Below are 27,685 nucleotides of genomic sequence, written 5' to 3'. Positions count from 1 at the left end.
CGAAATTGACAACTATAGCATTCACCCACTTTCATTACACAGGAAAGTCCTGGCCGAAGTAGGACATGCAGGAAAGGTTTATAAATCATTATGCCTCTCATGTTTGTCCTAATCTGCACGCTTTACTCTATCATGTGGTCACGAGATTTGCGAGATATGCGTTCAGTGTTACGGCTGCAGCGAAAGCGGCTATGATTTCCAACTGCCCGCCTGCCTCCTGTATGGGAAGGTTAATAACATGCTGCTAAATGTCAAACCTCGATCAGCAGGTATACGCATCTTAACACTAGGGAGAGAGAGGAAAGATAGGATGAAAATTGTAAAGCTTTTAAAGCATATATATAGTAAGCTGCGATGTCCACTGCATAATCTGTTTGGTCTTGTTATTGCCAATGGAATTGGTATTTTCTTTACTATGATGATTTTCTGCAAGCATTAGTGGATGACTGCCTATATCATCTTCGGAGGATTTCATCATGCAAGATAGGCAAAGAGTCTTTCGACTTTGGCCCGCGGACTCAGATTTGGTGTAGATAAGCTGCAAAGCAGTAAGGTACAAGTGGTCACCGATTAGTTAGCTTCTTCCTTCTCCCGCGTAAGGGGTTGCTTTTCTAATTATTAGATTCTATAGTGCAGAGGCCAAAACACAAGGACTATGGCCGGGATGTTCCGTCGACCTCGAGATTAACTCTACCATCAGCCACAATGTACTCGAAATAAGAAGTCAGATCGTGGCTTCACTCTTCTACCTCAAGCTGGTTGAAATGCCGGAAGAAACTGAGCTGCCTAATGTGATCACTCTGGCTGTAAAGTGCCGGCGGCCCAAACTTGACTGCTATCCTAACAAGGATGTGCAGGCGCGGTGTCTGCCTTGGCTTCCGTGGTAACGGCGAGATCGAACGTACTACAGATTTCTATTCGCCGGGTGTTCTAGCCAAGGTGAAGTCGGGTTATGTATTTTCAAGAAAATTTCAAATCTACGTCCAGTCCATAGATAGCGGCTTAAACGTCAGGATCAGAAACACACTAGGCACAGGCTGGAACTTGAGCAACTGCCCTCTCACACTGAGAGACCTTCAAGAAGCAAAACGGATATCGTTCTCAATAGATAATAGCCATCTGGAAATTAGAGTAAGTTATTTGAAACTGCAATCCAGCTGTGCACTTCAAGCTATCTACAACAGAGCCCTGATGTAATTTCTATCCCCTGCGTCGTTGGTTAACGCCGTCGAAGAAGCTCGGCTCTCTGACTGATCGCGCCCCTGATGTCGTCGTTCGTATGGGCGTAAAGTTGAACGTCTCTCTAACACTTAACCAGCCTCCAGACTTTTGCTTTTCAGATGTCGACCTAGGACTTGGTAGCGTAACAGGCCTCGAGAGGATATCCTCGTCAAGAACATCATGTAGGTCACTTGCCGCCTGTCCAGCATGCTCCGGATTTGAAGTACCGAAATCCGTCCTACATCGCTGTAACGTTTTTGCTGCGCAACAGTCATGAAGTCTTCGAGTGTGAAGATTCAGCAAGGGACAATTAGCAATGGTAAGGGGAGGAAATCACTGTGAGACCGGTATAAGTGCAGCTCGCTATCCCGCTCACTGGAGGAACGGAGGTGGGCCAGGAAAGCTAGCGCCCACGGGTATGATGGGTTTACCTTGTTGCTACCAAATGACGCCCTACCCCACATTCAGCCGCCAGGAATGACTGACGAATAATCGACTCGGAATAGAAATGTTCCTTCCGGCTAACTCAGCCGCATAGCTGAGCTGGTGCTTCTCTAAACGCAACCTCCATCAACCGCATCCACCTTAGGAGTTATATCCTCCTCCTATAGCATCTCAACTACAGTCAAAGATCATCACCAGCTGCTTATCTTTTAGTACTTCGCAAAGAAAAGAGCATCTCGAACGTATCCATTAACTCAACTAAGACGGTAAAGAACGCTAGCTAGCTTCCAGCTCTGCACGCTCACTCAGCTGATTACATTATAATACAGAGCGTTGCAACCTCCTGCTAGAACAGACTGTTTTGAAGCCATCTCGCCGCCCAACGCTCTCGGCTCCGTTCCCAACCGCATCAAACCGCTCCTATATGCTGCTCTCATCAACAACTCTGAAAATACGCTTACGGAATCAAGTCTACTGCATTATCGAATCAATCCCCCTTCTTATACTCACAGCCTCTTCTCTCTAGCTTATGCTGTAGCTCTACATACCTACAATAGCGGATCAATTGCTATTAGAGATCAGAAGCTATCCGATTAGGAACAAACTTGATGCTTTTCATGCTTCTTTTGCTTCACTCTGTAAAGACAGAAACATCTCTTGCACCCCAGACGCGCTTGATCAGCTTGTTAAAGAAGGTAAGAGAAAGATGAATGCTTAGCTGAAAGAGTCCTGTCTAAATTCTATACAGATATCCAGAATCTCGCCTTCGATCTCCTGTTTACTATCCGAACCCTCCCAGCTCTCCGTAATCTGCGCTCGAATGCAAACCACAGCTCCCTTAGCTAGGATCTCCTGAGACTCATCTCTGCTGTTCTCTCTAACAACTTCGATCTCGACTGCATCAAACCCCTCCTCAAGACAGCTCTCGATGACCGTTCCGGTGATACACTGATCTGAGACGAATTCCATGCCGCTATCACTGCATTAGCCCCTGCTGCCCCGAAAACCCCTCCTCGAAGCATCCCGACGCCTGTTAGCAGCACGCCGGTGGTCCGCTCCACGTCGTCGTTTCAGGGCAAGGAGCAGACCAAGAAGATACTGAATCAGGCTCTCTTGTACGAGCTCAACGGGACTATCTTTCGAGGCGTAAACAGCTTCTTCGAAAAATACTTCGAAAGCTAGTTATGAACCAAGCAGTGCAGAACTATCTACCAGTCCATCAGCGCAAGACATATCGATGAGCGGTAGACGGACTTTTCCAATCTCCCAATACAGGAGAACGTCTGAGCATAGCTGCTTCAATTCCAGGAGAACTTTCTCGTTAGTATACCATCCACATACCACAGCGCTCCGAGCATCAGCGCTCTGACGGGCAGTAAGGCCTTGCAGCAGCTCGATGTCTTCCTGAAGCCTAGAGGCGTTGATACTTCCAAATACAACTGGAAGGATATACTCGTTCTCAGAGAGCATAAGCAGTCACACCCCAGCCCTAAAACGCTGCTGCTACAGCTCTCTCGCTACATGTACAATCTCTTTATCAGCCAGCTTATCCGTCGGTTTGCTTACAGATTCTTCCTATACGGAACCAAGATGGAGCTCTGGATTTTTGATAGATCAAGCTCTTACAGCTCTAGCGAATTCGATATTCACAAGAAGCTCAATAAGTTTATACTCTTTCTGGCTGGATATGCATTCATAAGCGATAAGAAGCTCAGCCTCAATACTTTTACTAACTGCAGAAGCAGCAAGCGCACTATTACTCTTACAAGCAATATGTATAGCAAGAAGAGGAAACTACAGCTAGATCAGAAGCTATTCATTAAGCAGAGAGCAGTAGTCTGCTAAAGCATAACCTACTTTAGAACAACTAATCACAATAATGTTATGAAGTTCTTCTAAACTTCGAACAAGCAGCTCCCAGAGGCAGATCATCTTAGGCTTGCTTACGAGAAAGGCATTGAGGGCATTGCTCAGTTTGTAGGATATCAGAGAATTACGAGCATTGCTAATCTCCGCAGCAATCTCGTATTTGGTCGCCCATGAACTATTCATAGTGCTGCCAGCGCTGAGCTCACATCATCCCGCTTCCTTACTTCGCAATCGCTCCAGCTGCAGCAGATTAGCCAAGCCGAGCCGAACAAACAGTTCACCAATCAATCTGGATCCCTAACACAAGTACTGCAGCTAGCTCGCCAGAAGAGCCATAACTCAAGAAAGCGAGCGTCTGTTGACAGCCAGAATATAGCTACTGCTAAGAGGCAGAAGTCTAACAGCCACTCCTCAGGGCTCTGCTACGAGCTGAAACCTGATACTCCGAGCAGTCTATACAATCGGAGCTCTAATTCATACAACAACCGCCAGCTCGGCTGCCTCGCTATCTCTCCTGCAGGGCAAGGTCTTAACAGCTTCACAACTATATCTGAACTGCTTACTGCTCTCCGAGACGTTATCAGAGCTCATCGATCTCTGTACTTGACCAGCAAGATTCTATATAAAGATATCTCGAAAAACAATATTATCATTACAGATCCTCGCTATGCTAATGAATTTACCGGAATGCTAATCAATCTTAACTTAGCTAAGCAGATAAGCAGCGGTAGATCAGGTGCATGCTATCAGACTGGCACAATGGAGTTTATGGCTATCGAGGTCCTACGGAACGCTGAATACACCTTCCGACACAATCTGGAGTTCTTCTTCTATGTTCTCCTCTGGGTCTGCGGCTGCCGGGCATGGGAGAGGGGGTTTCTTTGCAACCCAAAGGAAAGGCTGCTCAATAATATTTGGAAAATGTAGTATATGGGTTCTTTTGATGATATTGCATGCAGCAAGTAGGGGCTTATGCATGCTGATGGCTTTGATGAGCTTCTGGCTCAATTTCCGCTATCCCTTGCCTATGTTAAGCTACTATGCAGCGAACTTCGCCGGATTCTATTTCTCATCTCAGCTGAAAGCAAGTTATATATTGGCACGCTGCCAGAATCAGAATCTCTATACGATGCTACTATTAAAGAATTCAACAATGCAATATCTAGCATTGTATCTTATCCGGACTCCTGAAGTGGCGTTCTGAGAGTTATAGATAAGATAGATGAATAGCATTATATCGATATTCCTGATAGCTGAATTGATTTCATCTTTAGATGCTAGATTGAGATATGCAGTACTTAGGGAAGCTTTTGATCTTCGATTGTTATGTTTAGGGCAGCAGTGTTGGGAAATCTCGCCCAATAGATCAAGATAGGAATCGGATCTCTAGATCTTGGAAATCTGATATTGTATGAGTTCGACCGTTACGCAGCTATGTAAGCCACAGCCGTTTCCAGTCAGCTGGGAGTGGTCACTCCTTTTAGCTGTCGCACAGGTTATGCAGCCCTCTTGCTCTTTCTTTCGAGCATTCACGATATTTGAATCGTTCCTCGACCCCTGATTACGGCAAAAACCTCGAATTCGACCTCGAATCGCGCTCAACGCGGTTGAATTCACTCAAAAACAACAGAGAGAACCCTCAAGCTAGTCCTTTCGACCCTCAAGCTCTTCAGGACACCAAGCCGTCCTGATTCCCATAACAAATGAACTCTGATAACGAGAACATCGCAAGCCAGTCCATTAACAAGAACATACAAGCTGTTCCAAGCATTGAGAAGGCGGCTACAGTCCCTCTTCCATCATCACCAAGACTACCAACAATGATGGCATTCAAGATGGACGGAACAAGGGTGATGTTCATCCAGCACAGCGTCCCAGCGCTTTTGGGAGAGCCTGAGAAGTTCCTGAGCTTCAACATCAAAAGGGACAAGGAGAACTTGACGATCTTCCTCTCGCAGGAGGAATATGCCAGAAAGATCGTCACCCTATACAGCTTTGAGTCACACAAGGTCGCGAAGACCCCGTGGCCGGTTAGCTTTGAACTGCCTAAGGCCTGGGAGCCTCTTTATAACCAGACGAAGCTCTATCAAAAGCGTACAGGAGCACTGAATTGGCTATCTACTGGTACGAGGCCTGACATCTCGTTCACGGTGGGAAAGATCGCCAAAGGTAATGCGGGCTCCTCAGCAGCTCATATACACCTTCAAAAGCACCTATTTCGCTACCTCGAGAGGAACCTCGACCTTAGCATCCTCTTCAATGGTTGCATGCTCTTGAACAACATCGTTAACGCTCACGCTGACGCATCTTGGGCTGACGACATCGCCACCAGGTGGTCTACTGCTGGCTACGTTGTTTTCGCAGCAGGAGCGCCTGTTATATGGAGATCAAAGGTACAGACCTTGGTAACATTGTCAACGACAGAAGCAGAATTCGTCAACCTGACCCCAGCTGATCAGGCCCTCGTCTGAGTCTAGTCTTTCATCAGGGAGTTTGGCCTCGACGTCAAGAAGCCTCTACTCCTCTTCACGGATAGCCTGAATGCTAGGCACAACGTTCTGAACAAAAACAACGTAGCTCGTACGCGCCACATAGATATTCGTTTCAAGTGGATTGTCGAGAGGACCAGTCAGGGTGACTTCAACATACAGCACATCGGCACGGGGGATATGGCCGCTGATGGACTGACCAAGGCACTTGAACCTAACAAACACACGAAATTCGTGAAGGCCCTTGGCCTCGTGAGTTGCTCAGTCTACGAGTGACGACAAATAGGTTAGAAAAAGGAATCACGGCGAGGAGGATGAAGGAAAACACCAAGGGAAAAGTCACGAAATACGGGTTGGTGGTGAGGATGGCCTAGCTGTTGGCTGAGGGGGTGTGTGCGAGAGCCAGTGAGTCACTGGCCCAGGGCCGTGCACGGCCTCTCCAGCCAGCCAACAGCCAGACCTGTTTATAGCCCCAGATAGCTGGCCTCGTAGCGTTTCTCTTCCTTTCTCTTTTCTCTTCAGCGCTCAGCAATGCAATCTTTTTGCCCTCGCACATATAGATCATACGTGCATTCCCAGTCTCAGGGAGTGATCACTCCTTTTAGCTGTTTTCGCATACTTTATCTTTCTCCAAGGCTTGAGCTAATTCCATATCTCTCTCCTCATAAGCTTTCTATATCTTTCTGAATAATAAGCGTTATGCTAGCCTAGATATAATATCTTCTGAGTCAAGGGAAAAATTGCTAAACAGAAAGTGTGTTATATGCAAAGCGATGAGGTATTTGTATGATGATATATGTGCGAGTCCAACCGTTAGCTATATAGATCACCACTACTTCCAGTCAGCTGGGAGTGGTCACTCCTTTTAGCTACGACAGATCTTGCATGATAGCACCAGCTTCTGAACGTGTTTGCAGAAATCTTCGTTTGGATTGCAATAAAAGATCTAACTGTCTCCAAGATGAAAGTCGCGGTAGGTCGAAAGCTCGACTAGCTCAGGCTGCGACCCGCTGGTAACAGAAGTCGGTTGAAACTCGTTGATGTAGAACTCGTTGTCTGAACCTTCCGCTATCCGGGAGGACTCGGCCCGGAGCGCCGACAAATTGGTGGATAGCAGCAGCTCTGAAGGCAAGATCGCACGGACTTCTCCCAGCCAATCTTCAAGACGTCTTTTCTTCACACTGTTCTTCGGAGTCGGCCTAGAGCGAGAAGTGGGCGGGGCGTGGTCGGTGCATGGCGGTGTGCAGGCACCCTGTTGTGGTTACGTTAGGAGGCAGTAAGCTAGTGCAAGCGAGATCCAAGCACCTACTCACCTGGTCAGAACAAACTATGACTCTTTTGCTTGACTGGTAATCGATTATGCTTAGCGATAATGGCCGTTGCTTCTTCCTCATGATGGCTGATGGTCTTAAGGATCATGCGTCAGGCGGTATGTGTGTGTGAGTGTTGTCGGCCATGATTGCCGGAAACGAGAATACGGTATCGTCCGGTCTGGCCTGTGCTGTCCATTAGCTGCTTCTACCCCGCAGTGATGTGAACCCTACAAGCTTACCGAGCTTCTTCAGCGGTTATCGTCATGGCATCCATCTCGGCCGTCATAAGCTTGCTTTGTTTGCCCGGCTTCCGTCCCATTCATTTCCACAAACAGAGTCAAGTCAAAGCAGCTCCCCGAACCCAAGTGAGGAACCCGACGGGCCTGAGAAGAGGGATGCTGCTCTTTACAGAGGGGCGGGTTGTTGTCATGGCGGTACGAGCTTCGAAAGAGACAAGCCTTTTTTTTTTTCCAGTGCAAAATGAAATACAAGACCCGATCACAACTTATCCTGAATTCTAACCCCGAAACCCCGATCAGTCAGCTAGTCCATATTCCAGCTGTCTCTGGGAACTGTAGTTGCTTTTCCCTGAAGCAGACTGTCCCTGCTCTGAACCCAACTCTCTCGCCAGATCTCGGGCACTGATGCATTCCGACCTAGAGAGCAGCATCTTGCTAACAAGGTTACGGAGTTTTGCCTCCTTAGTGCTCGCGCATCCGGGCGGTAGCGTCTCGAAAGCGTATCTTTTGATTTCCAGCATCTCGAATCATGCTCTCTGCAAGGCTATTGCTTCGGGTTCGTACAGAATAGCATTACGGATGAACTACCCGGATTGCTGATCGAAAAGAGAAACCTTGCTTATCAGATATAGCATTAAAACATTTAATGAGAATATATTGCTTAATATCATCTCATTTTGATTAGTTAATTGTATAGCAGGTTCCTTATACTATAGTAATCCATCCGTTTGAGTAATGCTTTCGCTTACGAAATAGCTAAGCTCAAAATCGATAAGTATAGCGCTGTTTTGTCTATAATATAAGATATTCAGCGCCTTAATATCATCATGGATAATATTCTTGTTTTATAGATAGCTCAGCGCACTTGCTATATCAGCACAGATAGTATAAGCATTATCGATAGTTCTCTTGAAATAGCTAGCTCTTGATAAGTTTCGTGAGTAATACCATTAGAAGCTGCTCAGATCATGAGCATTCTTTAGCTCCACAAGAAGCACTAGCAAGCAAGCATCAAATACTACAAGGCTAGCAATGTATAGCTGGGGAAAGCGAGGATATAGTTAGAAATATCAAGGAGAATTTGTTATATATAAATGAAAAAAAAAAAAAGAAAGAAAGAAAGAAAAAATAAAAAGAAAGCATACATATTGCAGACCACAATGTATCTTCACTTCCCTCTTCCAGCGATCAATAGCATTTTGCACCGGATTTTCATCACCTGCAGCAGGTTTGTACATCTTCACAATAACAACTCGGAACTGTTATGCGATTCTGCACTAGACAGCCTTGAAGATGAGCCCGTGGCTTCTGGTTACCAACCAGCCATCAAGGCGCCTCATAGAGTACTCGCCTGCAGCTGTAGTGTGATCAACTATGTGCAAGATGCAGCCTAGGGGAATGCTGAGGTTGGCTAGATCGTCAATCTCATGCGCGACGGCTTTCCAGATGAGACTCTTCGCAGCGTTCTCGGGATCGGAATGCAGGTCGGCAATGCTGGCCCTCATGCTGCTGCGCTGGTGGTCCACCGAGAGCCGAGCTGCCTTGGAAGACGACGACACAGCCCGGGCTGTCCTCTTTTTCGTATGCTCCTCGAGAAGGAGATCATAGCGGTACGGTCGGAGCTGGGAGCTACAGGCGGGTGCTGTCGCTCTGGAGGATCCAAGAGCCCGGGTCGAGAGTTTTGTATTTCTTGAGCTCTATGTCGAGCTCTCCCAGCTTGTCTGGCCTTCCTGTCAGGCGGAGGAGCCCCGACGAGTTGTTGATTAGGAGAGCCTGGTCTTTCCACAGAACAAACAGGATGGCAGTTCGGAGATTGCCAACTGCTAGTGCATACTCCATCTCGGTACGAATATGCGTTGCACCCAGCACCTTGTATTACTTAGCTGCTGTCTCGGTAGAGAAACAGGCCTGTTCGGATATCTACTGCTGGCTGCTGATCGCTCACGCCGAGTTATTCAAAAAGAACTCTCAGCCGGGGCAGCATATCTACCTGCGGGTCGATGGATGCTGCCTGAATATACGCAGCGACGATGGCCAGCAGGCTCTGATCGGACTTGTGCAGCAGATAATCACTGTTGTGAATGATGTTCGTGTGGGCTGTGTAAAACTGTTGTAGCTCTAACTCGAGCTCGAGATCCCGGGTTGGGGAAGGAATCTGTTGAAATCATATTGTTCTACGGGGCTGTCGAGATGAGCGATGTGTTGTGCATGGCGGCATTTTCTGCTATACTAGGCATAGACCAGTTCGCTGAGAGCACTGATGATCTTAGGTTGATCAGGCTTTGCTCGGAAGGAGGGAGATCTGTTGGGCTTTCGAGAACCAGACGTATTACAGCAGAATACAGAGCGGGATTGTTTCTAAAGGCGGCGCGGCGCGTAGCTGCTGTGCTCCCTCAGCTCGGCGGTTAATGGGGTGGGGCCGGGAGTCGTGCCTAACATCTTGCTAAGCTGTAAATGATGCTACTCTGAGAAAAATCACGACTGCAGCTGCTATAATCGTACAAAAGAGTACATATTATCTTTGGATTCAAGAGCAGGAATCCCTAATCTCTTTATGTTCTTGCGAGCCCAGCTACGCGGATTTATGCTCTGTGAATCAGCAGGTGGGAACTCGGTTTGAGTGCCAGGCGGTTGCGGGGCCAGGAGCGCTTAACGCGTCAGGGGGCCCGGGAAAATCCACTTGCTTGCTTGCTTGCTTGCTTGCTTGCTTGCTTGCTTGCTCCTATTCAGCTATTATGCTTTGAAAAGCACAACCATTCCAGCATGCTTTCCATTCTATAAACAATATGACAACAGACGTTGCTTTTTCTTGTCCGTCTTCTTCTCAACCTCAAGTCCGTCCTGCCGCCTCTCATAATGCCTCCAAATCCCCACCCATGAACTGCGGACTGGCCCGAACAGTTTCAGCAGTATTACAAAGGCTATTTCTCGGACAACCCCTCCTACAATTAGCCAGCCGAGAAGTTTGGGATAGACAAGCAAGATGTCTTTACCGTCCTCGCACTGCGGTTCAATACGATTACGATAGCGCTGCTTGATACAAGCGCCTTCTGCCGAAACGTAGCCTATCTCAGTACCATCGCGCGAGACTGTAATGAGCTCTTCAGGCTGCTCTCTAAGCAGCGGGATATAAAGCATGAGAAGATTAAGAGATTATTCTTAGTATCAGTGCAATATTTGTTTCAAGAAGCTCTTATTGAGCTGCTGAATATGCAACAATATGCTAACTTATGGAAGATTGTTCATTATGGTTCTTTTGATAGCATAACTAGCTTCTTTGCCAATTTCCTGCCCAAAAACCAGCAGGCGAAGCTGCAATCACCGCTGCAGGCCCAACCCGACCCTCCCCTCCCTCCCGCGCTCCTCGCTATACGAGCCGAGTCGGAAACGCCATCCTTTGTCACAGCGCCCTCGCGCGCCTCGTCCGCTGAGCCTCAGGCGCTCGCACGACCGATGCGAACAGCAATCAAGCTGCCCAGGCGCGCAGCGGCGCATGCGCAGCCCAACCAGGCTGGAAGCCTGTCGAGAACTTCGGGCAGCAGGGTCCAGAAGCGAACCCGGGCTCCGAAGAGCTCGAGGCGCATCCGCTGCCGGCCTCAACAGTCTCCAGCCCTACAGACAGGAGACAACAAGATACAGACGTCGTCATCATCACCACCACCACCAATACCAACAGCAGCTCCACCCCCCGCCTCCGCAGCTACGAGCACACATGGTAAGAAGAGAAAGCGGGACTAGCAAAGAGATGAGGCAGACTGTGGCCCTGCACAGCCGCAGGAGGCCGAGAGCCGGAGGTTCTATCCAGAGAACAAGAGGAGAAAGACACAGGCGGCGGCAAATACAAGCCCTCCCTACTCGGCAGGTGCCACATCGGTGGGTCCGCCAGCGGAGGGCGGCAGCAGCAACAGCGGCAGCGGCAGGGACGATGCAGACCAGGCATATACGCTTCAGGCGGGCGAGAGACGGGCAGGCGAGAGGACAAGGAAGCCAGCCGCCGCGGGGGCAAGAAGAGCACGCGCTAGCTCTGGCAAGACGTCTTCCTTAGGCTGCAGCCCTCAGGTCCTCCCGGCCACAGCAGTTCGCAACAGCCGAGCACCCCGCACGAGGAGGGTGAGCCATTCAGGACAGAAGACAGCGCGTGCGCATGACCATGCGAGACCTGGCAGGGAGAAGTGGTCCCACCCGCCGCTGCCGCCGCCGCCGCCTCCTGGGCCGACCTTGTCTCGGATCACCCGCGCACAGCGCCAGCGTTTATCACAGGGTGGAGATGCACAGCTTGTTCGTCTTGGAGAGGGCGGCAAGGCCGAGGTGCAGCCAGGAACACATATCTCTTCTCGGCCGAGGAGACAAGAGCACAAGAGGCAGCGGATGAGTTGTAATGCTGGCCATCCTGGCATGTAGTTGCGGATACCCCCTCCTTTTCTTTTTCTTTTTCTTTTCCCGGCTTAGCTCGTTGCGGATAGTGATTGGGGAAGACTGCGAACAGAATTCTCTGTATGCAAGGCTCGTATACCGGTTATCCTGACAGGGTCGGATGCAGCCGGCGACGGCCCTCTGCGCAAGATCGTCACGCTGGGGGGGAGGGGGGGGGGAAGAAGGCAAGAAATCCTGTAACAAGATTGTATACTGGTCATCTTAACAGGATCGGGTGCAGCCAGCGACAATCTTTGTCTCCGGGGCAAAAGTTGTCTACGAGGGCGAGCACGTGCTAGTTATCCTGACAGGATTGGGTGCAGCTGATGGTGACTCCTTGTCTTATTCTTGCTCAACCCAACCCCCCCCCCCCCCAATCCCCCTACCGGCATGAAATGATCGGAGGGTTGATCCTCGTATAGAGACGGCGCATATCATTAGTCCGCATGGGCGAGGGTACGAGGGGAGGAGGGGCTATCTGCACACTATGACCGGGACGCACTTGTGTCTAACATTCTGTGTTGCCTGCTGTGTAGTCTGAGGAGGCCACCAAGGCGTGAATTGACCTCAATCTCTCTCCGTGCATGCATGATCTAATGCTAGGATACGCCTTTCTTTGCTTCTAACGAAAAGGGCACGAGTTTCCCAGCCCTACCCCCAGGCCAACAACTATCTTATTTCTAGAAAAGGAAAGACTGAGTTGAGTGACGCTACAGAAGGAAGAAAGGAAGGAAAGGAGGAAAGCTCCCCTGTTGACGGTGACAATATGGAAAAGGAACTGTATTGTGGTGTGCGCTACTGAAGGAAGAAAGAGAACAGAGTGAACGAACAGCCAGAAAGGCTGAGGCTGTCTAGGGTGCTGGCTGGCAACAGAGGCCTGCACGGACCAGGGCCAGTGACTCATTGGCCTCCTTCACACAATCTTGCATATTTAGAGGGGTTTTCTGAAAATAATTGGTTGTATTATTCATTTATTCATCAGTCGAGGAGGAGTGGTAGAGTTTCGACAATTCGGGAACTCGGTTGTGGCGGCCAGCATAGCCCTTCCGGCGCCCGGGGGAAATTCTCAGGATGGCCCCGCCCGCCGCCACATTGGCAGCGAGCTGCGACCGCAAGGCGGCCGATCCGCCCGACGAGCGGCCTCTGCGTCGATCGGCACGCAAATCTACAACCTTCTGCAAAGCTTCTGTAGGACGGTGTACGCAGGCAAGGAGACGAGGTTGTTGCGGACGCCGGCGAAATCCACGTCGCCGATCCCGATGACTCAGCGTTCCGCGTAAGTCAAGGGGATTCAAGTGGCTTAGCAAGCGAAGTTGACGGTTTCGAGGTACCGTTCAAACTAAATAAGCGACGTTTTTGAGCAAGCGACTTGCAAGTGAACAAGTAAGTTGTCGTCCTCCTGCTGTGGGTCCTCATAGGGTCTGTTTGAAGCCATCGTGACCCACTTTGTATGTAACCTCACCAATATTTCTGGTGGTTTAGCCTAAGCCTCGGCCTTTTCGGCCTGAACTTCGGCCCTGTATTTCTGTATTTGGCTATTCCCCCGGCGGCACGCAGGCCTTTCTGTTAAAGCCCTAGCATTCTCGTGTTCGCGTGCGGCTTCCTCGCGTCTGGCATCCTCATTACTCTTGCATTCCTCTGTTGCTTTTCGTTCCATACTATGGCTGATGGCAATGCGTTCCGGCAGCTCAACTCCTTTTCGAGATACAACTCTATTCAGAAGCAGATCGAAGCCTACGATGCCACAGCACAGTTCTCTCTCGGTAGTCTCAAAAACCTCCCACGTAGCAAGCTTCCTGGACGACCCCATCGCTTCGTTCCGGGCTCAGTAGGTGCCAATACCATCAGCTGAAAGAAATCGTAATGTGTCTGATATCTGGCATTCCGGCGAAAAGCTTCTCGAGGTCATTGTCAAGCCTGATGGCGATCGTTCTCTTAGTTATCCATTCGACCCCCCCCCCCCCCTTGTCGCTACTTACCCAGCATTTCAATATCGAAAGTCGGACAAAGAGAGACGGGCTTATAGCTCATGGGGGGTACAAAAAAGTTCGGGGGGGGTACAAAAAGCTCGGGGGGGGTACAGAAACTCGGGGGGGGTACAAAAAGTTCATGGGGGATACAGCATCTAATATAGAAAAGATCTGCATTGTTTATTTACTTGGTAATATCGGAGATTAGAGCGGAATTATCGGAATGCGAAAGAGATCTCTGAGTGCAGCATTTATGCTTAATATATGCTGAGCATCAGTGGATATTGTATTCCACATATTCAAAATTGCATTAGAGATTGCTAATTTCAGAGTGTTTCTATATTAAAACTCAGCATAGTTTCAGCATATGCTCAAACTATAAAAGCTATTATCTCAGTTAACTTAGTATTTTCTACTTATTATTATATACTAAATATATACTCTGCTTATACAATACTTCAGCTCAATTTCAGCTTATTATATATTCCTATTCTTTTATATAATATCTTCTTATACTACTAAGAGTTTTTCTATTGAAATCTTATCTCAATTATCGCAGTTATTACAATCGAATAATTCTGTTTCAGATTCTAATATGAGAGATGTAGTTAGCTTATGCTTAGCATATATTAATCAGATGCTTGGAGCAGATTGTGCTGAAAAAGTCTCTTAATAGCTTAGCTAGATAAATTATTAATAAAGAAACTAATAAATCATATACTAACTAAAGCTTAGAGAGAAAAATATCTTATGAAAAATAATGAGATTTATGATATTCGAGATATTCCTTTTGATATATTGCAGAATTTTAGCATGAGCAAGATTAGCATCTTATTAAATGCTGCTTAATATATGCTGAGCATATGCTAACTATATATACAGAAGGAGATAAAGCATTTCAGCATTGCTATCAGCTCAAATGATTTACAAACAATATTAGCATTCGAAGTTCAAAATCATTCTATTTTGCTTAATTATTCTGCTACTAATAAAAAGAGGATTTTGTATATTATATATCTTTCAAAATCTCTTATATTTTGTTATAACCCATTCAACATGCAGGTCACGAAACAGGCCCTGCCGACAAGGGACCAGGTGTCACGACCCAACATCGGACAACCACCAGGGATTACATAAGCAAGGGTTAGGGTTGGATCACGATAACATAGGTGAGCCGCTCACTGGATCATCACGATACAGATCACGGATCACGGTAAGCCAGGTGAGCTACGATGAAGAGCTGGATATATAAGGACACGTTCATTACCATTAGATGGATTCAGTACATAGCTCTTCAGTCGTCAATCTAAGTATCAGATCACTCTCTACTCTGATAGCCCCAAAGGCAGTGAATACTTGCATCGCTTATTAGGACTTGTACGGTTCCGTATTCAAGGACTTGACATTTTAATACTGCTCTTGTTAGCATAAACCTCTCGTATACTTAGAAATCTTCGGATTGCTGCAGTGCTCATTACATTTTGATAACTCTTGTTCAAGAACGGTTCAGTGTTATCTCCTTGAGCAATACGGAACACGATAGCTCCTTCAGGAATCCCTTCGTTCTCGCGCACCCCTACTCAGGAGAAACTGATCAACCAGGTATACCAGCTTACCCAGCGTATCCAGAACCTGTGCGAACAACAGCAGGCCCAAAGCGCTACCATTGCCAACCAGCAGGCCCAGCTAGCCCAGCAGGCCCAGCAGGCCCAGCTAGCCCAACAAGCTCAGCAGGCGCAGTTCATCTCTGTAGTTACTAATGGTGCTGGGAAGGCATACAAGATGAATAAGCTCGCCATGTACAACAGCAACCAGAAGATGCTATACAGATTTCTCATCTACTGCAGAGTGTATTTCTTGCATTACGCAACTCAGTTCATCATAGAATCTGAGAAGATCATCCTTGCAGGAACTCGCTTTGAAAAGGATGCTTTTATTTGGTACAAACCTTCTCTATATAACCACTTGGAGCATCAGAACAATCTCAGCATGCATACCCAGAATACTAAGAATATATTCGATTCCTTTGAAAGCTTCAAGAAGGCTTTCAAAGAAACCTTTGATAATCCTAACGAAGAATGCACTACAGCTCAGCAGCTCATGAACCTCAAGCAGACCAAGTCAGCTTCTGCTTATACAGTTAGATTCAAGCAACTCTCAGTGCAATTTCCATAGGAAGACAAGAATCTCATAGAACACTACTATAAGGAACTCAAGGATAATGTTAAGAATGAGATCTTCAAGCAGGATTAGCTGGAGAACTTTGCAATATTCTCTAATCAAGCTATCCGCATCAACAACTATCTGTATGAATGATGGATAGAGAAGTTCAAGAAGGAAGAAAGCTAGACTTGGAGATTTCCAGCTAATACAGGCAAGAAACTCCAAAACAAGAATAGCAGTCGATATAGCAGTACAGCTCAGAGCAGCATTATGTACATCAGTCTCATAGAACTCAATGCAGCTAACAGGCAGTATAGCAAGAGGAATAGTATCACTTGCTACAACTGCAACAAACAAGAATATATTGCATGCAACTGCTATCAATCCCGGAGGAACAAATAGCAACCAGTTCAGAAAGAATGCTAGGTAAATGTTGCTTAACAACAGAAACTCAATCAACTGAGCAAAAACACTCTCTTAGAGCAAGTGTTGAACTCTATCGATTACGGAAGTCTCAGCTGAACATTCTGCTACAATAATAACTGCTTAATACATCTCTTGAGTAAGAAAAGTTCAGAATGGTTCTCCCAGAAGCCTCAGCGCTGCAGACAAATAGCAATAGCAGAACGAGAGTGCACGCTCAGCATCCCTATGAATAGCAATTCGGATTGCTCTGATATTGTAGAATAGAGCATTCAAGCGTTGGAAGAAGAACTTAGCAATAATACTCTTCAATATTCTTTATTGCTTATGCTAAGTACTATAATCAGGAATATGAATAAGGGATGATATTTCCTTAGCTATTAGTATGAATATCTAAGCAATATAGAGAATGCTTCTTAAGCAATAGAAGAATCAAGCTAGAGCAAGCAATCTAGCAGCTTGCAAAAGCTCTCTGCAAACAACAATGAACTCAAGAAGCTTACAGAAAGATTTCTTTTCAGCATTGAGTGGAACAGAGAAATAATATGGATCAAATATCTCATCTACGGAATAAAGCTGGAAGAGCTCTTCACCTGCATCCCCTTGCAGAATATTGAGATACAAGAAGATAAGAATCCTCGAATCAGCCCACTTCACAATCTACATTATAAACTAGCTTGGATCTTCTGTATCTATTATAGCTGCAGAATGCATTTCTCGAATAAGATATAATACGAATAGTTTTCCATTAGAGAACCAGAACAAATCCTTCAAGCTGTTGAAGAAAAGAAACTTCGCTTTAGAGAAGTTTTCAACAGGCAGCACTATAATGCATATATTGGACTACCAGATAACTGCTCTATGCAATGCGTAAATAAGGAAATAAAATGGTGGCAGTGCAAAACGATGCTTTGTACAATTCATATCAATAACAAGGTTTGCAACTAGCATTAATAAAAGAAAAACTAGGAATAATAATAATATGAGCAAAAGCAAGCTAAGAAGCTTGCTCAAGAAGCAGCGAAGCAGGCTTAGAAGAATAAGCAGTTCTCAATGAATTCAAAAGAACAGGATTGCTTGTAAAGAGACTGCAGATGATCAGACTAGAACAGTTCCTATATAAAGCTTCTAGAATAGATTATGCTTATATCAAGTTCGATATATATATTCAAGAATACAAATATAGCATATTATTGAACAGTAGCGCTCAGGGAAACTTCATATTCCTATATATTGTTAATCAGGCACAACTATAATGAAGATGAAAGAAACGCTCATATATCTTCAGCACTATAAAAAAACAATCTGTTGTATACAACCAAGGAGTAATTAATAAGGAGACTGATTATCTATTTATCTTGATCCAAGAATGCATAATCAGAGCTTCTTTTGATATTATGAATACAGCATAACATGAGCTGATTATGGGACTTCCATAGCTCAAGGAGCATAATTCTCGAATCGATTGAACTACTAGCTAGCTTTCATGAGAACAAGCTGTACTCAGAGAGATAATTACAATCAACAGCGCAGAATCGAAGCTAGTGATTAAAGAATACTCAGGAAAAGAAGCTTTATACAACTTCCTACATACTTTCAAACCAGCAAGGCTAGCAGTTCAAGGAGAAGGATCTAGTAATAAGCGAACCCAAACAGTGCTAGAGCGCCAACAGATTAGCAAAATAACGGAAGCGAGATCCTCAGCAAGTCGGTTCGCTCTGAAGCAATAAGGAAAAGCTTCAGAATGTGGATTGTAGACCTACACAGGAAAAACCTCGAAACCAGGCTCTCAAGCACTCAGTTCAGCTCGGAGCAAATGCTCAAGGCTCTCAAAAACATTATCAAAAACAATGAACGAAAAGAAGCATGCTCAACAGTACCTACTATTCCTTCAGATAGCAGAAACAGCATAAGAATCAGAACTAATACTTGCAAACATACTATGAGAATATCATAAGTTCAAAAAACTGTTCCAGAAAGAATTGAATACAGAATTGCTAGAATATAGCTTATATAACTACAAGATTCTGCTACAAGAAGGAAAACAGCTTAAATTCTTCCCTATCTATAGATTAGATAAAGCACAGCTAGAAGCACTTCGGGAGTATCTCGATAAGAACCTTAAGAAAGAATACATATAATCATTGCAATCACCAGCAGGATACCCTATTCTGTTTGTATTCAAGAAAAATAGCAAGCTTAGGCTATGCATTGACTACAAGCAATTTAATGATATTACAATCAAGAACCGATATCCGTTGCTACTTATCAAGGAATTACAAGACAGACTGCAAGAAGTACAGTGGTTTATAGTTCTGAATCTGAAAGGAGCTTATAATCTGATTAGAGTAAAGGAAGGAGAAGAATGGAAAACTGCTTTCAGAACATGCTATGAATACTACGAATATTTGGTTATACTCTTTGATTTAACGAATACTTCAGCTTTGTTTCAGAAAATGATCAATTATATTCTATGCAAGCATCTGGATCAGTTCATCATTGCCTACCTCAACAATATCCTTATTTACTCTCGGATATTGAAAGAATACAAGGAACATATAGAAACAGTGTTGTAGACGCTTTAAGATGCAAAACTTCTTGTAGAATCCGCAAAGAGTTACTTTCACATACAAAAAGTTGATTACCTCGGATTTACAATCAAGCTAGAATGCATTAAGCTACAGAAAGATAAGATAAAAGCTATCAGAAATTAGCCAGTTCTCAGGAACGTTAGAAATGTTAGATTTTTCCTCAGATACATCAACTTCTATAAGCAGTTCATTAAGAACTATAGCTGAATTGCACATCCTCTTACAAATCTCACCAAGAAGGAATAATCTTTCGAATGAATCTCTAAGATACAAGAAGCTTTTGATGAGATCATCAAGCATGTTACCTCAGAGCTAGTTCTGTACGAAGCAGACTCCTACAAATCCTTTGAAGTTGAAATCAATGCATCAGAATATGCACTTAGAGAATAACTTGGTTAGCAAGATAATTAAGAGCATCTAAGAATTGTAAGCAACTTCTTAAAGAAGTTGAATAGCTCGGAAATTAACTACGGGATTTCTAATTAGGAACTTATAGCAATAGTAAAAGCTTTTGAGGAGTAGCAATACTATCTTATTAGCATATAATATCCAATCATAGTTTACTCAGATTATAAGAATCTGATTACATTTATAATAATTAAGGTTTTGAATAAGCAACAAATCAGATAAGCAGAATTCCTCTTACAGTTCGATTTCAAGATTATATACTGCAAAGGCTTGGAAAACGAATAAGCAGATGCTCTTAGTAGAAGATCAGACTATCGAGATGCAGATTCCTCGGATATATAGAACATCTTCGCTTAAAACAAGTCAGAAAATCTTGTTAATGCATATAGAGAACTGAATACTACTCTCAGAATCGAATCCTTGAAAAGGAATCCCAAATCAATAACTCTGAATAAACAAGATAACTACATTAAGAATATACACAGTATACCAGCATACGAGCATCAGAGAGTCAAAGCAATCTACGAACGCATCAAAAAATACTAGAATCCATCAGATCTTAGGAAAAGAATTGAGAGCATCCTACAACAATACAATAGCTGCAAGAAGAATAAAGCAGAAAGATACAAGCCTTACAGACTACTGCACCCCTTACCAATACCTATAACTATTTAGCAATCCATCAGTCTAAACTTCATTACCAAGCTACCTCTCTTACGAGAACTCTTAACTAAGATGCAATATGATAGCATTCTAGTAGTAGTTTACAGACTGAGCAAGTATGCTTATTTTCTCCTCTATAAGAAAAGCAGTACAGCAGAAGAACTCATATATGCATTCCTCAGAACAATCATCGCTAACTATAGCATGCCAGAAGAAGTGATCTCCAACAGAGACAGAAAGTTCAACTCAAAGTTTTGAACTTCGCTCATGAAACAGCTCGGAACACACCACAGAATATCTACAGCATTCCACCCGCAAACAGATGAACAGATAGAAAGAATGAATCAGATTATTGAACAGTATCTTCAATACTACATCAACTAGGAACAGAATAACTGGATTGATCTATTGCTTCTTGCACAGTTCGCTTATAATAGCGCAGATATAAGCATGATGAAGAAATCACCATTCTTCGTACTCTACAGATATAATCCAACAGCTTACCACGAAATGCTACTAGGAGCAGATACAGAAGCTGCAGACAAAAGAGTTAAGAAGATCAAGAAAGTTCAGAAGGAACTCTGATCAGAATTACAATTTGTTCAAGAACAAATAATGCAATATGCAAACTCCAAAAGAATTGAGGAACTAATTCTATAGGAGGAAGATAAGGCTTATCTACTTCGAAAAAACATCAAAACAACTAGATCCAGCGATAAGCTCGATTATAAGAAGTTAGAACCATTCAAAATCTTGCAACAGATTTCCCTAGTTAACTACGAGTTAGCATTATCTTATAGAATGAAGATATACTCGGTTTTTCACATCTCACTACTGGAACTAGCAGTATAGGAAATACTAATAGATAATATAGCAGAAGTGGAAAATAATGAACCAGAGTATAAGGTAGAGAAGATCCTCAAGCATAGAGGTATGAACAGTACGAGAGAATACCTTATCAAATGGAAAGGCTACTCAGCAAGCGAAAATTCATGAGAACCGCGGAAAAACGTTAAAAATGCTCAGGAAAAGGTAGCCGAATATTAGAAAAGGAAGGAAACCAGTATCTAAGACGATCGCTCCGCCCCGGAGCGAGACCCAGAAGCTTCGGGAATCTCACTCTCCAGAAAGCCCGACTAATCTACCACAGAACCTCCCAAATCTACAGAATTCCAGTCAAAACCCTCAAGAGAAGAATCTTCAGCCACAACAGCAGATTCCTCAGCTATCACAGCCTGTACTTCGGCAGCAACACGCACCCTCTCAGCCTCAGCCTCCTCCCGACGCTCCTTCTCCTTCAGCTTGTTCAGAGAATGCAGATCCTAACTAACCATCTTCGCACTACGATCACGCAGAGAACGTTTCTGTTTTCGCAAACGCATCAAACGAGCTGTTGCCTCGCTCAATTTAGACTGAAGTTCGAGAAGAACTTCCTCTGCATCCAACTCTTTCCGATCTAAACAACCAAGCTCGGTGATGATACGAGATACTATCAGAAGGATTAGAAGGCAAATAAGGAATAACTCAGGGAAGAGCAAACCTATAAGCATTTACTGGAATACCGGAACTATTGCAGAAACGATCCCAGCGAATACAACAGGAACACCTTTTGATATCTTTTATCATCTTACACTCTAACCTCTTCGAAATACAAAAAGAACAAGGCATGACTTCAAAACTTTGAAGGTTGATAGTTAGAGAAAGCTGAAGGCGTTGTTCGGATTTTCGAGAAAGGGACTTTTCGATTCTGTTCGACATCTCGATTAGGAAGGCATGACTATGTGTGCGAACGACTTGCCAGGATACTCACAGAAGATCGTTAGGAACAACGATCAATAGGAGGGAGATAATGTTATAACCCATTCAACATGCAGGTTACGAAACAGGCCCCGCCAACAAGGAACCAGGTATCACGATCCAATATCGGACAACTACCAGGGATTACATAAGCAAGAGTTAGGGTTGGATCACGATAACATAGATGAGCTGCTCACTGGATTACTACAATACAGATCACGGATCACGGTAAGCCAGATAAGCTACGATAAAGAGCTGGATATATAAGGATACGTTCATTACTATTAGATGGATTCAGTACATAGCTCTTCAGTCATCAATCTAAGTATCAGATCACTCTCTACTCTGATAGCCCCAAAAGCAGTGAACACTTGCATTGCTTATTAGGACTTGTACGGTTCCGTATTCAAGGACTTGACATTTTGACACTGCTCTTGTTAGCATAAACCTCTCGTGTACTTAGGAATCTTCGGATTGCTGCAGTGCTCATTATATATTTATAGATTCAGAATTTGAAGAGATTCAGGAAGCTTTTCATGAAATATAATCTAAGATAAGTTTGAATCTTTCGTATGAATATATACTTAGCATATACTAATACTAGATTTAGATGCAGTTTCCTATGCGCTTCAAACATAATAATGATCATTCTCCGATTAAGATACATATTGAACCAGAACTAGGGCGCCATCGCCCTCGAAAGAAAAAGGGACAAACAGCTGCCGAAGCAATGGGCAAGGGCTCGTGCAACCCAAGCGTGCCTGTGCAGATGAGGACAGCAAACTAAGGCCACACGGGCACAAGAACAGGGTGAAAAACCTGTCTTAGACCTGTCCAAAGGGTTCAAAATTGAAAAGAAGAGAAAGAATGCTTCATTGTTGCTTATAGCTAAAGAATTTGAAAAGTAGGTAGTATCCTTTATATGTATGAGAACTCTTGATCCACTATATTCCATGTTCTACGGACTACCACCCTGGCCACCACAACAGTCCTCTTCCAGCAACTTTCTTCCAAAGTTGCAATAAGTCCAATGGTGTGCTAGGTCTGATTAGAGGGAGATGAAGTAAAGAAATAAAGAATTCATTGCAAACTGCTAAAGGAAATACTGCAAACCAAATTATCTCTTTCAATTCAATCCTTATACTTCTCCCTATTATTTAAGCTATTATTCAAATTAATGCAGAAGTATTAGTATTCATCTTTAGTTCATTTGTAATATGGGTATAACCTGGATAGATTCTAATGCTGATTTCTTCTCTGTTCCCGTCTGCTTTCAAACTCTGCTTAAGCAGCAGCAGCAGCAGCAGTTCTCTCCTGATTCTGCATTCTTATTTAACGAATTCTTTTGCAGTTCGCTTTATATATATCTATCTTAATAGCATAATCAAACTCTATCTAGTTCGGAGAATCTACTGAGAGCCTGATAGGATTAAGGCTATGAAGCTTATTTTATAGAAGCATACGAAGCTTCTGAGATTTATTAGGAAAACTGGGAGATATGATGTTGCTGCTTCTCAGTCTCTGATGCAATGGAGCTTCAGTAGCATATTCAGACTTAGCTATTTGCTATATTGATAGATTGATTATTAGTTCTGAATTAATAGGTATTTCTCGAGATGAAGAGAAGTAAGGATTAGTAGGAGTTTCGGATAGGAGTTGATTTAACTCTGAGCTGATATTACGTTCTCTTGATGAATGCAAGATTGGGCTAGCTGGAGCTATGCTCTCTTGGAACTGTTGTTTTAACGAAACTAGGCTGGATGCTCTATTCGCTCTGAAATCCTCCAGAGCAAAGGCTAATATATTCCTTCTCATCCTATTAAGATTGCCTTCAATAAATAATTCAAGCAAGTCTGCAATTCCTTTTATAAAGAAGATAATATTCAGCTTGTAGATTATATTCAGTACTCTACCAGCTTCTACTTATACAGCTTTATATTCTTGAAGTAAAGTACTTCTTCTTAATAGCTGATTAGAATATTGCATATAGTTGCTATATTCCAGCTTATAAGAGAAAGCTTAGCAGTGCAAGCTTATTATAGCTATCTTCGTACTCCATTCTTCTACATTTTGTACAGTCTCTCTATAATTAAGATAGAAAGCTTGCTTTCAGTCTGAATAGCTACTAGATGATTGGTAGAAATCAGTAGATTTCAGAATTCGAAGGCAGAATAGTTCGATTATATAGAGCAGAGCTGCATTCAATTCGTTATCCAGCAGCATAGTTGGAACATTCTCGAAATCCCAATCCTGATTAGCTCTAGCACTTCTAAGCTAACTATTCAGATAATGCTTGCTTGCATAAGCTAGTAGAATATTGCTGAATTTGTATATAGCAATATAAAATCCTTTTTCAATCTTTATATTAAGCTAAGATAGAATACAAGCTGAAATTGCTATATTGACTGAGAAGAGAACTTATAAGCGCTTCTATCTAGCTTTATATCTGAGCAAATCCTGCTTATTAAGAATATTAGAAGAGCTAGATAAATAGGCTATTAATGAAATACAAAGACATCCTATCAAGAATATATCTTATTAATTATACTAAGCATAATAATGAAAAGCAGCTACAGTATATTGCAGACTAATATCTTGAGAGACTTCTGCATCTAAGAATCCAATCAGATTATAGATATCGAAAAGATATCTGAAAGAATTAGCACTAAAGATTATAAGCAAGTACGATTTGCAAGAAGATATGTTATAATTCATTCAACATGCAGGTCACTAGCTAGGACATCCGGAACAACTGTTCGGAAAGACAGGGAAGGATTCAACATCTCAAGGACTAAGGCTTATATAAGCAAGGGTTAGGGTTACAGGATCAGGATGGATCAGTGGCTGATCCATAGTGATCCGGATCAGTTGGATCACCCAGGTGATCCAAGGGATCCAACAACCAATACTACTAACAGGACTGAAGAGCTGAATATATAAGAACATGTTCATTCCCATTAGATAGATCTCGTATATAGCTCTTCAGTTGTCAATCTAAGTATTCAGTCTTCTATACTGAGTAGCTTCAAAGGCAGTGAATACTTGCATCGCTCAGAACTTGTACAGTTCCGTATTCAAGGACTTGCTACTTCGATATCGCTCTTGTTAGCATAAACCTCTTCGTATACTTAGAAATCTTTGGATTGCTGCAGTGCTCATTACATTTTGATAATTCTTGTTCAAGAACGGTTCAGTATTACTCCTTGAGCAATACGGAATACGATAGCTTCTCCAGGAACTCCTTCATTCTCGCGTGCCCTCACTTAGGAAGAACTGGTTAATCAGGTATATCAGCTCATCTAGCGTATCCAGAATCTGCGCGAACAATAGCAGGCCCAGAGCGCCACCATCGCCAATCAGCAGGCTCAGCTAGCCCAACAAGCTCAGCAGGCGCAGCTTACCTCTGCAGTTACCAGTGGTGCTGGGAAGGCATACAAGATGGATAAGCTTGCTATGTATAATAGCAATCAGAAAACGCTGTATGGATTTCTTACTCACTGCAGGGTGTATTTCCTGCATTATGAAACTCAGTTTATCAAGAAATCTGAGAAAGTTATTCTTGCAGGGATTCATCTTGAGAAGAATGCTTTTATTTGGTATAAGCTTTTTCTATGCAACTACTTGAAGCATTAGAATAATCCTAATATATATATTCAGAGTACTAAGAATATATTCGATTTCTTTAAAAGCTTTAAGAAGGCTTTTAAGAAGATCTTTGGTGATTCTAACGAAGAATGTATTATAGCTCAGCAGCTTATGAATCTCAAGCAGATTAAGTCAGCTTCAGCTTATACAATTAGATTCAAGCAGCTCTCAGCATAATTTCCGTAGGAAGATAAGAATCTTATAGAGTATTATTATAAGGAATTTAAGAATGATATTAAGAATAAGATTTTCAAGCAGAATTAGCTAGAAAACTTTGCAATATTCTCTAACTAAGCAATCTGCATTGATAACTGTTTATATGAACAATGAGTAGAGAAGTTCAAAAAGAGAGAAAGCTAGACTTGGAGATTTCCAGCTAACATAAGCAAGAAACTCCAAAACAAGAATAGCAGTCGATATAGTAGTACAGCTTAGAGCAGTACTATGCATGCTAGTTCCATAGAATTCGATGCAGCTAACAGACAGTATAGCAAGAAGAATAGTATTACTTGCTACAACTGCAATAAATAAGAATACATTGTATGCAACTGCTATTAATTCCGAAAGAATAATTAGCAATCAGTTCAGGAAGAATGCTAGATGAATATTGCTCAATAATAGAAACTCAATCAATTGAGCAAAAACATTTCCTTGGAGCAAGTATCGAACTTTGTTGATTATAGAAGTCTCAGCTGAACATTCTGCTATAATGATAACTGCTTAATACATCTCTCGAATAAGGAAGATTCAGAATGGTTCTCTTAGAAGCTTCAGCGCTGCAGACAAATAGCAATAGCAGAGCGAGGATGTATACTCAGCACTTTCATGAGTAGCAACTCGGATTACTCTAATGTTGTGGAATGGAGTATTCAGGTATTGGAAGAAGGATTTAGCAATGATACTTTTCAACGTTCTTTATCGCTTACGCTAAGCATTATGATTAGGAATATGAATAAGGGATAGTATCTTCTTGGCTACTGGTATAAATATCTAAGCAACATGGAGAATGCTTCTCAAGTAATAGAAGGATCAAGCTAGAGCAAATAATCTAGCAGCTTGCAGAAGCTTCCTGCAAACAATATGCTCAACAAGCCTAAAGGAAGATTTCCCTTCAGCATTAGATGGAATAAGGAAACAATATTGATTGAATATCTTATCTATGGAATAGAGTTGGAAGAGCTCTTCATCTGCATTCTCTTGCAGAATATTGAGATACAAGAAGATGAGGATCTCCGGATTAGCTCACTTTACAATCTACACTACGAATTGGCTTGGATCTTCTGCACCTATTATAGCTGCAGAATGCATTTCTCAGAGAAGATGCAATACGAGTAGTTCTTCATTAGAGAATCAGAACAAATCCTTTAAGCTGTTGAAGAACTGAAACTCTGCTTCAGAGAAGTTCTTAACAGATAGCACTACAATGCATATATTGAGCTATCAGATAATTATTCCATGCAATGCATAGATAAAAAGATAGAGTAATGATAGTGCAAGATGATATTCTATACAATTCATATTAATAACAAAATTTGTAACTAGTATTAATAGAAGAAAAACTAGGAATAACGATGATACAAGCAAAAGCAAGCTAAGAAGCTTGCTTAAGAAGCAGCGAAGCAAGCTTAGAAGAATAAGCAGTTCTTAACAAATTCAAAAGAACAGGATTGCTTATAAAGGGACTGCAGATGATTAGATCAGAATGATTTCTATATAAAGCTTTTAGAACAAATTATGCTTATATTAAGTTTGATATATATATTCAAGAATACAAATACAGCGCACTATTGAACAGTAGCGCTTAGAGAAACTTTATATCCCTATATATTATCAATCAGGTATAATTATAATGAAGATGAAAGAGATGCTTATATACTCTTAGTACTGTAGAAGAATAATCTGTTGCATACAATCAAGGAGTAATTGATAAGAAAACTGATTATCTATCTATCTTGATTCAAGAATGCATAATCAGAGTTTTCTTTGATATCACGGATACAGCATAGCATAAGCTGATTATGGAGCTTCCATAGCTTA

General features: G+C 43.1%; 4 protein-coding genes across 4 annotated transcripts; 1 reads left to right on the top strand and 3 right to left on the bottom strand.

The window, feature by feature from the left end:
* Window positions 1-1,494: 1,494 nt before the first annotated feature.
* M406DRAFT_341037 (uncharacterized protein) lies at window positions 1,495-4,725 on the top strand (the record flags this gene model as incomplete). The annotated part of the gene is made up of 7 exons (XM_040921617.1): window positions 1,495-1,540; window positions 2,624-2,846; window positions 2,991-3,498; window positions 3,580-3,690; window positions 3,811-4,060; window positions 4,109-4,380; window positions 4,501-4,725. The coding sequence occupies 7 exons, from the start codon at window positions 1,495-1,497 to the stop codon at window positions 4,723-4,725; spliced, it is 1,635 nt and encodes a 544-aa protein (XP_040774473.1).
* Window positions 4,726-6,949: 2,224 nt separating this feature from the next.
* M406DRAFT_352375 (uncharacterized protein) lies at window positions 6,950-7,610 on the bottom strand (the record flags this gene model as incomplete). Its single annotated transcript, XM_040922684.1, has 3 exons — window positions 6,950-7,275; window positions 7,337-7,430; window positions 7,576-7,610. 3 exons carry the CDS (start codon window positions 7,608-7,610, stop codon window positions 6,970-6,972), a joined length of 435 nt encoding a protein of 144 aa, XP_040774472.1. The 3' UTR covers window positions 6,950-6,969.
* A 1,242-nt stretch (window positions 7,611-8,852) lies between these two features.
* On the bottom strand, window positions 8,853-10,089 carry M406DRAFT_74108 (uncharacterized protein; the record flags this gene model as incomplete). Its single annotated transcript, XM_040925695.1, has 4 exons — window positions 8,853-9,204; window positions 9,371-9,444; window positions 9,566-9,730; window positions 10,078-10,089. The coding sequence occupies 4 exons, from the start codon at window positions 10,087-10,089 to the stop codon at window positions 8,853-8,855; spliced, it is 603 nt and encodes a 200-aa protein (XP_040774471.1).
* Window positions 10,090-21,528: 11,439 nt separating this feature from the next.
* M406DRAFT_262808 (uncharacterized protein) lies at window positions 21,529-21,964 on the bottom strand (the record flags this gene model as incomplete). Its single annotated transcript, XM_040917537.1, has 2 exons — window positions 21,529-21,729; window positions 21,761-21,964. 2 exons carry the CDS (start codon window positions 21,962-21,964, stop codon window positions 21,529-21,531), a joined length of 405 nt encoding a protein of 134 aa, XP_040774470.1.
* Window positions 21,965-27,685: the final 5,721 nt, after the last annotated feature.

The sequence above is a fragment of the Cryphonectria parasitica genome (genome assembly GCF_011745365.1).
Source record: "Cryphonectria parasitica EP155 unplaced genomic scaffold M406scaffold_6, whole genome shotgun sequence".
NCBI classification, from domain to species: domain Eukaryota; kingdom Fungi; phylum Ascomycota; class Sordariomycetes; order Diaporthales; family Cryphonectriaceae; genus Cryphonectria; species Cryphonectria parasitica.
Note: the sequence above shows the minus strand (reverse complement) of the source record. Positions and strands in the feature narration are given on the sequence as shown.